This window comes from Fukomys damarensis, unplaced genomic scaffold (genome assembly GCF_012274545.1).
Source record: "Fukomys damarensis isolate Sample0158 unplaced genomic scaffold, DMR_v1.0_HiC HiC_scaffold_23, whole genome shotgun sequence".
Classification (NCBI taxonomy): Eukaryota; Metazoa; Chordata; class Mammalia; order Rodentia; family Bathyergidae; genus Fukomys; species Fukomys damarensis.
Window position 1 is genome coordinate 24,613,812 of NW_022900935.1, and position 10,958 is coordinate 24,624,769.

The 10,958-nt window shown below is 56.2% G+C and overlaps 3 protein-coding genes across 4 annotated transcripts in view; 2 read left to right on the forward strand and 1 right to left on the reverse strand.

Moving 5' to 3' along the window:
* Positions 1-4,520, forward strand: part of Plk3 (polo like kinase 3) — a 14,123-nt gene extending 9,603 nt beyond the window's left edge. The window contains exons 2-15 of the mRNA XM_010610406.3: positions 45-152; positions 241-357; positions 507-636; positions 714-801; positions 1,563-1,658; positions 1,751-1,949; positions 2,061-2,187; positions 2,373-2,464; positions 2,703-2,796; positions 3,032-3,115; positions 3,193-3,355; positions 3,494-3,623; positions 3,815-3,928; positions 4,038-4,520. Coding sequence (XP_010608708.1) covers positions 45-152; positions 241-357; positions 507-636; positions 714-801; positions 1,563-1,658; positions 1,751-1,949; positions 2,061-2,187; positions 2,373-2,464; positions 2,703-2,796; positions 3,032-3,115; positions 3,193-3,355; positions 3,494-3,623; positions 3,815-3,928; positions 4,038-4,229 — 1,734 coding nt within the window. The 3' untranslated portion in view covers positions 4,230-4,520. The remainder of the gene's footprint in view (positions 1-44; positions 153-240; positions 358-506; positions 637-713; positions 802-1,562; positions 1,659-1,750; positions 1,950-2,060; positions 2,188-2,372; positions 2,465-2,702; positions 2,797-3,031; positions 3,116-3,192; positions 3,356-3,493; positions 3,624-3,814; positions 3,929-4,037) is intronic.
* Tctex1d4 (Tctex1 domain containing 4) lies at positions 4,515-6,977 on the reverse strand. Of its 2 annotated transcripts, none has more exons than XM_010610145.2 (2): positions 6,235-6,977; positions 4,515-5,256 (listed from the first exon to the last, which is right to left on the reverse strand). In XM_010610145.2, the coding sequence occupies exons 1-2, from the start codon at positions 6,338-6,340 to the stop codon at positions 4,580-4,582; spliced, it is 783 nt and encodes a 260-aa protein (XP_010608447.1). In that variant the 5' UTR covers positions 6,341-6,977; the 3' UTR covers positions 4,515-4,579. The 2 variants fall into 2 exon arrangements, with proteins under 2 accessions (XP_010608447.1, XP_010608446.1); XM_010610144.2 differs by having other exon boundaries at positions 4,516-5,256; positions 6,226-6,977.
* A 413-nt stretch (positions 6,978-7,390) lies between these two features.
* The window catches only part of Btbd19 (BTB domain containing 19), a 4,771-nt gene continuing 1,203 nt past the window's right edge, over positions 7,391-10,958 (forward strand). Inside the window, exons 1-6 of the mRNA XM_010610146.2 lie at positions 7,391-7,785; positions 8,990-9,203; positions 9,323-9,376; positions 10,157-10,216; positions 10,772-10,840; positions 10,923-10,954. Of these exons, the coding sequence (XP_010608448.1) occupies positions 7,700-7,785; positions 8,990-9,203; positions 9,323-9,376; positions 10,157-10,216; positions 10,772-10,840; positions 10,923-10,954 (515 nt within the window). The 5' untranslated portion in view covers positions 7,391-7,699. The remainder of the gene's footprint in view (positions 7,786-8,989; positions 9,204-9,322; positions 9,377-10,156; positions 10,217-10,771; positions 10,841-10,922; positions 10,955-10,958) is intronic.

Genomic DNA, 10,958 nt, shown 5'->3' on the forward strand with positions numbered 1-10,958 from the left:
CGGGGACCTCCGTGGGGCACCCGGCCTGATGCCCCTGCTCCTAGGGCGGGTTTGCCCGCTGCTACGAGGCTACTGACTCCGAGACCGGCAGCGCCTACGCGGTCAAAGTCATCCCGCAAAGCCGCGTCTCCAAGCCACATCAACGCGAGAAGGTGGGTCCTGGCACCGCGGACGAGGGATGGGGTGGGGACAGTGTCGTGGGAACCCTGGAAGGATGACGACCCTGCGCTCCCATTGCAGATTCTCAACGAGATTGAGCTGCACCGAGATCTACAGCATCGTCATATCGTTAGTTTTTCACACCACTTTGAGGATGCTGACAACATATATATTTTCCTGGAGCTCTGCAGCCGAAAGGTGAGGAGGGATGAATTCCAGCAGGCCAGGGGCTAGGAGGAGAAGGCGGGTCTTAAGATCCAAAGCTGGGGCCCTGTCTTCCTCAGCCAGCACAGATGGAGGGGGACTCAGGGCGGGCAAGCAGGGGCTGAGGCAGCGGCTCTCCACAGTCCCTGGCTCACATCTGGAAGGCCCGGCATACCCTGTTGGAACCAGAGGTGCGCTACTACCTGCGGCAGATCCTTTCTGGCCTCAAGTACTTGCACCAGCGGGGCATCTTGCACCGGGACCTCAAGCTGGGTGAGACTCTGGGTCAGCAGGGCGGGGTCAGGAGGTGGAGGGAGGAAGGAGTCTGACACACCGCTGTCTCCGTCCAGGAAATTTTTTCATCACGGAGAACATGGAACTGAAGGTGGGGGATTTTGGGCTTGCAGCTCGGTTAGAGCCCCTGGAGCAGAGGAAGAAGTGAGTGTTTGAGGGAAGAGGTGGTCACGTACCACCTGTGTGTGACACAGATGGTGTATGTGGCAGACGGTGTGTGTGGGGGAGCAAGGTGACCTGATGTGCGTGTGATAAATAGGGGAGGGGTGATGCTTGTGTATGGAGGTGGACAGGGTGAAGGTCGTGTTGAATGTGTGACACAGCTCGGGAGGTAACCCTGAGTCCCTGAGACACATGGAGGACTAAGGATTCTCAGAGGTGTGTGACTAACCCTGTGTGTGAAGAAGCTCGTAGCCCAGGCATGTGTGTGGGAGAGGCAGGGTGTGATACCCTGTGTGTGTGTGTGAGAAGACCCTACTGTGGTCACTGTGGTTGGGTGTGTATGACACAGATAGGCACTTGTGGCTGATTAGTGTTTGGGGAGATGTGACAGCTGGTGTTGGTGTGTTTATGGCGCAGACCATGGGAGGTGACAGCCTCATGGGTGTGGCTGACAGACGGGAGTGGGGGAAGGGACCAGCCATGGACCCTCCGTGGCCCAGGAAGAGGGGCTGGGTTGGGGGTCAGGGCCTCCACCTCCCCTGCAGAGCAGTGGAGCAGCTGGGCCAGCAGGGTGGGCGGGGTCTTAGCTCTGATCCTCAGCGTCCATTGTCCCAGGACAAGCAGGAGCTCTCTGGCCTTTGGTGACAGGCAGCTGCTTTGTCTACAGTCACAGTGGGGGCAGGAATGGGGAGGGCTGCCGGGCTGAGTCTGAGCCCTCCCCTCTGCTCTCTATCCTCTTTCAGGACCATCTGTGGCACCCCCAACTATGTGGCTCCAGAAGTGCTGCTGAGACAAGGCCATGGCCCCGAGGCGGATGTGTGGTCTCTGGGCTGTGTCATGTGAGTGCCAGGTTCAGTGGCAGACAGGTTGTGGCTGCATGGATGGGCATTCCTACTGCTTTACTACTGACTCCTGTGTCCATGGCCCACAGGTACACGCTGCTCTGTGGGACTCCTCCCTTTGAGACAGCAGACCTGAAGGAAACCTACCGCTGCATCAAGCAGGTCCACTACACGCTGCCTGCCAGCCTATCACTGCCTGCCCGGCAGCTCCTGGCTGCCATTCTCCGAGCCTCGCCCCGAGACCGCCCCTCTATTGACCAGATCCTGCGCCATGACTTCTTTACTAAGGTCTGTGGCTCCCAGACATCTGGGTTCAGTCTGCATATTCCCAGGGGATTAAATGGGGCAAGTGACGGGACCCCTGGGGCCTTTTCTCTATTGACATGGCTTCCCTCCCAGGGCTACACCCCCGACCGGCTCCCTGTCAGCAGCTGTGTGACAGTCCCCGACCTGACACCCCCTCATCCAGCAAGGAGTCTGTTTGCCAAAGTTACCAAGAGCCTTTTTGGCAGGAAGAAGAACAAGAGTGAGTGAGGTTACCAGTGGGTTGAGGGTACAGAATGGTAGAGCTGCTTGTCACATTCGTCTTGGGGATGAGAGAGTGTGGGTTCCTGTGAGCCCCTGGGGAGAGCATGTGTCATCCAGGCACTTGAGAAGTCCTACCTCCGTGCCATCCTTGTGGGAAACCGGTCTGTATTTGCCTTCCCCCAGATAAGAACCGTCCTGAGGAGAGGGAGGAGGTGTCCTGTTTGGTGAACGGCCTCATGCGCACGTCCCTTGGCCATCAGGGTGCCAGGCCTGAGGTGAGATGCTCACGTGGCCGCTCTCCCCTGACTCATTCCCACCCCAGCAGCTGAGGGAAGCCCCGGATAAAAGGCTGATGAAGCATCCAGCCTCGTGCGAGCCTAATTGGCTGTGTCTCATTAGCCAGCTGGGGCTGACCTGGAGTGCCCTGGGAACCGGGGCAAGGCTGGGCCATGAACTTCCAAGGATTTGGATTCTGAGGCCTCTCTCAGTCTCTCTTCCTACCTAATCCTCCAGGTACCAGCAGCTTCTGGTCCAACCCCTGTGAGCCTGGCAGAGACAGCAGCTGAAGATAGCTCACCTCGTGGGACATTGGCCAGCAGTGGGGATGGTAAGGAGTCAGGGAGGATGAGAGGTGCTATAGAGGTTGTTGGTCCAGGGACCAGAGGGAAGGAATCTGTTGGCACAGGGACATGGGCTGTGTCCAGGAGGGCTAAATGGCTAAATCTCAGGGCCCCTTGTTCCCTTCAGGTTTGTTTTTTTGGTACTGGGGATGGAACTTGGAACCTTGCGCTTGCGAAGCAGGTGGCACAACCACTAAGCTAAATCCCCGGCCCTCCCTTCAGGTTTTGAAGAAGGCCTGACTGTGGCCACAGTGGTAGAGTCAGCCCTCTGTGCTCTGAGAAACTGTGTGGCCTTCATGCCCCCAGGTAAGGCTGATGTCTGGTAAAGGGGAATGGGATGGGGTAGCAGGAGCAGGTCCTCACACCCTCCTCTCCTGTGACAGCGGAACAGAACCCTGCCCCACTGGCACAGCCGGAGCCTCTGGTGTGGGTCAGCAAATGGGTCGACTACTCGAACAAGTTCGGCTTTGGGTATCAACTGTCCAGCCGCCGCGTAGCTGTGCTCTTCAATGATGGCACACACATGGCCCTTTCAGCCAACAGAAAGTAAGTGCAGTGGTGTCCAGGCTATCGTACCCAGCAGGGCTGCACCCTGGTGCACGTTTTGAGGCTGAGGGACCTAGGGTTTCCCGGGGTGGGGCATTGGTGCAGAGCTCCTTTTGACCTCTGCCTCCCCCTTTCCAGGATGGTGCACTACAACCCCACCAGCACAAAGCACTTCTCCTTCTCCGTGGGTGCTGTGCCCCGGGCTCTGCAGCCTCAGCTGGGCATCCTGCGGTATTTCGTCTCTTATATGGAACAGCACCTCATGAAGGTGTGTAAGATGGGGTGTGGCATATTGAGGACTAACGTGCTGATCCCTCTGATTGCTTTGGTGGCGGCCGTGGTGATGGTGGTGGTGGTGGTGGTGGAGTGAAAGGATAGAGTTTGAACCTGTAAGGAAGGGTGACATCGACATGGAAGGGCCTGTCTCAGACCAGTAGCCTGCCCTGCCTCTGCTTCCAGGGTGGAGATCTACCCAGTGTGGAAGAGGTAGAGGTGCCTGCCCCACCCTTGCTGCTGCAGTGGGTTAAGACCGATCAGGCACTGCTCATGATGTTCAGTGACGGTACTGTCCAGGTAGGAGCGAATTCTGGAGTTGGGGAAAGGTTCTGGGAGGCTAAGACTGTTGAGAAGGAAATTGTGTCTGGGGCCTAGGTCCTGGTCACCATCACCCTCTTGTCCATAGGTGAACTTCTATGAGGACCACACCAAGCTGATCCTCAGTGGCTGGGAGCCCCTTCTTGTGACTTTTGTAGCCCGAAATCGCAGTGCTTGCACTTACCTCGCTTCCCACCTCCGGCAGCTGGGCTGCTCCCCAGACCTGCGACAGCGACTCCGCTATGCTCTGCGCCTGCTCCGGGACCGCAGTCCCGCCTAGGCCCCAGCCTATAGTATGGCTGTATCCCTGAGGCCTGAGGCCTGTACCTATTAAGGTTCTAGTCCTTTCCTTTGTGGCCCTTCCTGTCCCTTTGGTGCCTCACTGCGGCGGGGGGGCCTCTGGGCTGAATCCCCCAGGGAATCAGGGACCAGCTTTACTGGAGTTGGGGGTAGCCTCTCCTCACTGTTTCTTACCCTCTCTCCGAGATAAGCCTGAGCCTTAGTCCCCAGCTAGGGGGCATTATTTATGGACTACTTTTATTTATTGACAGACATTTATTTATTGGGATGTGAGCCCCAGGGGGCATCTCCTTCTGGAATAATAAATCATTTTGCAGAATAGAGGCCTTCTTATTCGCAATAGAGACCATGGACAGTGGCCACAGCAAAGAGGGAGGCATTGGTGAAGGAGGCAGAGGCCAGTCCATCGCGTGCCTCATCCCAGAGCGCGCGGCTGACCACAAGCACGTCCTGGCCGGCACGTGGCCCCAGCACCACGCTGCACACCAGCTTGTACCGTGGTGGGCTGAACTCACGCAGGCGCACGTGCACCTGCTCGCACAGCTCTCGGGCCAGCCTCCTGCTCTCGGTGCCTGAGTAGCGTGCGTTGCACAACCCAGCATTCAAGGTTGCCTCCAGGGCCTGCTGGGCCCGCACAGCCTCCCAGCGCTCCCCGGGCGCAGGCTCTGTTCTGTACGAGGGTGCCACCCGACGGACTGGTGCCAGGGGCAACCCTGAGAAACTGACCCTCGAAGCTAGAGGGGACACTGGTCCCAGGGATGGCCGCCGACCTCCAGGCCCAGAGCCTGGCCCTGCCAGTGAGTTGCGTCGTGAGAAGGATGCAGGGAGGCCCAGGACAGATCCGCGGCGGGAGGCTGGGCCCAGGCCTGCACCCGTGGGCCGGACCTCATCGATGCTGGGCAGGCGGCTTCCAGGCTGCGCTAGTGGTAGTTTGTTCCCTGGATCTTTGGTCGACTCCTCCTCCTGACGTCCGGGGGTCAGAGCCCTGCCAGCCATGGACCTGCAGGCTGGAAAATCCACTCAGGATGGCATTCAGTGGCCATATTTCCCCACCACCAGTCCTGTCAAGGGATTTACATCCCTCCCCCCTTTTTTCTGGTACTGGGGATTGAATCCAGCACTTTTGCACTGAGCTACTGTCCCAGCCCTTATTTTGGGACAGAATCTTGCTACGTAACTCTGGCCTCAGACTCATCATCCTGCCTTAGCCTCCTGAGTGCTGAGATTACAGGTTGTCATTATACACCCACACCCCTTTCTATTCCTGAGCTCCAGTGGTCCTCCTGCCTCAGCTTCCCAAACAATAGGGACCACAGGGACTGGAGACTACAAGCGTGTACCACCCTATGCCCCTATCCCTTATTCCCTGTCCCATGATGGTGAACCTTTTAGAGCTTTCAGTAACAAACAGGCTGCTGTAGCACCCATGCCCTAGGTTCACCACTCTGCCCTGTCCCTTCTTACCTTTTTTTTTGGGATAAGTGGATCAAATTGACTGGGGCTGCCTGGTTTCCTAGGTGCTTAGAGGGTTAAGGACTGTTAGGGGCAAGCTGGGGAGGGATGCTAGTGTCTGATTCTGAGTTCTACTTTCCCTTGGGTACCATGGAGTTGGCTGGGTGAGCTCTAAATAACCCTAAATACTCTTCCCATTTCTCCTTTCTGCCTGACTTAACCCACGGAAAGGGGAGATGAAGCTGGCTTGTGGCTCAGCCTGGACAGTAGCAGTGGAGCCTCCAACCCTTAACCAGGAGGAATAGACAAACCCAACTTCACTCCCACAAATCCAGCCAGCTCTGGGGTTCATAGAATCCAGTCATCCATCTCTATCTGCTCTAGGAAGGACACAAGATCCCCAAAGCAGGCTGAGGCGGGGGCAGGGGACCCATGAAGCCTCTGACTCAACCTTCTACCTCCTACAGAATCACTTCTGGGATCACCCCTCTTCACCCCTCCGCTCCCGAAACTCCCTCAGGCACCTGAGTCACCTGCAGCCTTTGGCCTCCAAGCACTCTTTGGGCTGGCTCCGCAGCTGTCTCTTGGCTGGGAAATTGGTGGGGTGGGCGGGGAAAGGCAGTGTTGTGCAGTTGCCATGGGCTGCAGGGCGAGCACTCCTCCCTCCCAGAGTCCCTTGCTCCAGTCAGCCTGTGGTGTAACCCGGGAGTGTTACCGTGAGCAACTGCTGAGGGGCAGCCCCTGAGTGATCAGGAGGGGTGGCTGCAGGGGTGAGGAGCTCAGGGGCATTCCACCTCTCTAGGCCCAGGAGCCCTGGTCAGAAATGCATTCCATCCAGGGCTTTTTGTGAAATGGCTGGATGACTGGCAGCTTGTGAGCAAGTCACAGGGACCTGTGATATGAGGAAACCTTGAGAAGGCGGAGGCGGCTGCTCAGGAATCTAGGATCTGGGCTCACAGGAAGGAGCAAGTCATGGCTCTATGTCTCCCCATCAGTTTCAACAAGGACAAACATTTCCGCTTCAGGCACAGAGCGAGGGTGGGGCTTGGATGACTTCCTCAATTCAGGGCTATGTGCGGGGGAGGGGAGGCCACTGGCTCAGCTGGGAGGACCCAGGCCTGATACAGCCCTGACCCAGTGGCAAACTCAGGTCCAGTCTCCTGACCCTTGCTAACCCAAGTGCCTGGGGCTTGTCCCCAGCTGGCCACAGCTCTTATGTGCCTCAGGGCCTAGGTTACCCCTTCTCCACAAGCAGCTGCATCTCAGGGATGCCAGAGGCTCTTAGTTTCGACATGTCAGAGCTGACACCTCACCTGATCCACCTCTGAGAGTGGCGACCACTGTCTTTTTTTTTTTTTTTTTTTTGCGGGGGGGAGGCTGACTGCTGTCTCTAAAGCTAAATACTGGCCCTGAAAATCATCTATGTGGGTGAGGGTTTTACCAGTTGATGTAGGGTTCCCCATCCTAGTTCACCTGATTCTAACTTATGAGAAGTAGGAAGGCGGGGGAATTGAACTCAACTGGCACAGGCAGGAGGAGCCAGTGCTAGGACCTTCAGACTGCTTCCTAGGGCCCCTCTACAGGCTGAAATTTTCCCCTGGGCCTGTGGAGAGGTAGGCGGAGCCTCCTCAGGCCCAGCTCATTTCCATGGAAACCCACAGGCTTCCCACCCCCTGGCTGCTTGAGCAGGCTCAGAGCCTAGACCTCCTTCTTCACTCTGTGTCAGCTCCAGCCTGGCTCCAGCCTTGGCCTCTCTTAGGTCCCCTTTTGTTTGTCCCATTCCTGAAGCTGTGGCCTCCTCAGCAGGCCTCTGATGTCTTTTAAAGAACCTGGGCTTCTTCTTCCTTAAACTGCAGCTTCTCAGCTACTAGGTCTCCTGGGCTCCTGCCTCTTCCTGTCAGGCCTTTCTAGTCTCCTCACCTCCTCAAGGCCTGGCTGAGAGGAACACACAGCAGCAGGCCTCCTGGGCCACTCTGTCTCATCCCCTCTGCCCCACCCATGGAGACCCCAGGATTGGTCGTGCACGGACAGGCTACGCCCTTTTCCACAGCCCTCCGAAGCCTCGTCAACAACCGCCAATACAGGTGAGGGAATGGGCCCTGTGGGCAAATGAGGATTGTCCCTCTGAGGAGGCTGGGTGAAGTGGTGGGGAATGAGACTTGTCCCTTGTCCCTGGTGACCTCGTCTGTGGGAAAGTCTAGTGTAGAGGGTGGTTACTGTACTTTCTGCTGTGTCCATGACATCCTGAGAATCAGAGGTGGTGGGTGGTGGGTGCTGGAGCCTGACACTGTTGTATGAGCTCAGGCAAGGCAGACCCTTCTCTGGGTCACTGGCTGGCTCCTCTTCACAGAGGACAAAAGAGCCCTCAGTGCCTAGACCCCGGGAGGTGGGATATAATTTGGCTCCATAATGCCTGCGGCTAGGTGTTGGGGCTCCCTCCTTGAAGGGGCAGAGGAGCAGATGACTCTGTTCTGAGAACTGGTGATTCACAAGAGGAACAAAGCACAAGGGATTGAGCCAGAGTCCCAGACAGGAAGTAGTTCAAGGGTGCTGCTTATTGCTTGCCTAAGATGCTGATCAGGAGATCCCGAATGCAGCTTCCTGTCCGCACTGCTCAGATCTAGACTTGTCTCCAAGGGCTGGTGACTCATAATCCTGCTTCTTTGGGGGTTAACAGTCTGGCTTGAGTAGTGGGAAACCTCAGCATTGGATCTGGAATTAGGAGCCACTTGGAGGCACAAGCTTTTTTTCCTGTCTCCTACCCTATCGTTCAGAAGCTAAGGCCGGAAATGATCAGGAAGACGGAAAATGTGGTTGGGCCTCATCATGATGCATCACTACCATATCTGTTTGCAGTCAATGCCCTCCCTGCACCCCACATCCCCGCACCCTCTTGCCTTGAGGAGGGCTGAAAAAAGCTGAGTTGGCAGCCAGGGGAGGAGGTGCCAAGAAGAGCTTCCTTTCCCTTGACTCAAATCAGAGGAGGACAGGAGAGGGGGCATCAGCCTTGTTTGCATCAGCCCTCAGGCACTGAGCACAGCTTCCTACTGTGAGACATGAAGTCATGAGCAGAGAAACCTGGGATTTAAAGATAGTCGTTTGCTTGTTGTACCAAAGGGTGGAGCTGGAACTAGAACTCAGAGCTGTGTCCCAGATGACTTTCTGCTGAAAGGGTAAACCCCATCTCTTACATTACAAATAAGGAAACTAAGACCCAGAGTGGGCACAAGCAAAGTCCAAGCTGTGCCCTGGACTCCTATCCCCTGGCTCTGCCTCTCTCTCCTACAGTGATGTCTGCTTTGTGGTTGGTCAAGAACGGCAGGAGGTATTTGCCCACCAGTGCTTGCTGGCTTGTAGATGCAACTTCTTCCAGAGACTTCTGGGCACAGAGTCAGGCCCTGAGGTGCCTAGAGCCGTGGTGCTGAGCACGGTGCCAGCGGAAGCCTTCTTGGCAGTGCTGGAGTTCCTGTACACCAACAGTGTCAAGCTGCACCACCACTCCGTGAGCACCCTGAGCAGGGCCAGGGCGGGATAGGCTGGGGTGCAGGAGTCCACCTGCTACACTGTGGACCTGTGGGCAGGGGAAACTCCCTTCTGCTTCCTCAACCACCCTTGCTGCAGGTGCTGGAGGTGCTGACGGCAGCTGTGGAGTATGGGCTGGAGGAACTGCGAGAGGTGGGTTCTTATGCCAGGCCCTGTTTCTTGTCTCTCACGGGCTCAGTTCACACCCTGCTTCGCACACACTCTGACCTGGAGAGAACAAGCCACACACAGGTGTAAGCATGGATATTTCTCCATGTGTGCAGGGCATATTCATGTGCCTGCATGTACCGGGTTTTTACATATCCTGTGTGTGCTGGGCAGGCACGGGGTAGTGATAAAGGCATAAGGACAAACCAGCCTGGTCCCCGAGAGGCGCTTAACATGGAAATGCAAACACTTAACCTGGTAGCAGAGTGTGATAGATGAGGAAAAGCCACGCTGAGGCCGTGTGGGCAAAGAATTCCTGAAGGAGGAAACATTTGTGTTGGATTTTGTCAGAGGGAAGTGGGAAGATGTTATTACAGTCAGAGTCACCAAAGTCATTAGTGTGAGACATTTGATGTGGCTAGGCTGGAGGTGTGAGAATAGAAGAGAGCCACGTAAAACGGGGCCCAGCATCTGGTTAATGCAGGGCCGTCAAGAATCTGGACTTTTGCACACCTGTAATCCCAGCACATGGGGAGGCTGAGGCAGGAGAATTATCATGAGTTTGAGGCCAGCCTGGGCTACATAGTGATTTCAAATCCAGCCTGAATTACAGTGTGAGACCTTGTCTCAATAAATAATAAGTAAAATAAAAATAAAAATCTGGACTTCAAGCTGGGCTGGGCAGCTCCCAACGACAAGCCTGCTTGCTGCTTCTGGGGTGCGACTCGGGACACCTTTGTAGCTCACACCCATTTCTGTTCCCAGTTGTGCCTGGAGTTTGTGGAGAAGGTACTAGATGTGGAGCTGGTTTGTGAGGCCCTGCAGGTGGGTGTTGCTGGACAGGCCTGGGAGGAGTCTGGCTTGCAGTGTGTAGTTCTGGGCTCCCAGGGGCCTAACCGGGCCTGGAGTTCGAGGCCAGCCTGAACCATATAGCAATATCCTGTCTCAAAACAAACAAACCGCTGAAAACAGCCACCAAACAAAAAAAAACCTGTTGGGGCTAGAACAACTTGGAAACTCTAAGAGGCAGAAGTGCTCCAAAGCTGTTTATGGGATAAACATGGTGCCCAGATCTGCCGGTTGCAGGGTAGGGGGTTTGGTCTTTGCTGGTCTTGTCAAGGCTGGGGAAGGGGAAGAATAGGATGTGGAATTGAAGAGCGAGCCAAGCCGGGGTGGAGTCTGAAGAATATGAATGGTCTCCTTTAGTGTCTCCGCATGTGTGTGTGCCTGTGGGGACTTTTACTGAGTTTAGTTTCCTGGGTGGCTAGAAGCCTCGGCCAGCTCCCCAGTTAGTGCTAAGGTCAGGCTTGCAGTGATGGTTCCGTGTGAGCTACTGGGCTTCTTCAGTCTCCAACCTGACACCCCTCATTCTGCTCCCAGGTGGCCGTAACCTTTGGCCTAGGGCCGCTGCAGGAGAGGTGCATAGCTTTTATAGAAGCCCACAGCCAGGTACCTACCCCATCTCACATACTCCCGGCCCCACCCATCCCATCGTGCGCCCCCCACCCCCGACCCACTTGCCGACCCGCAGGAAGCGCTCCAGACCCGCGGCTTCCTGGAGTTGTCG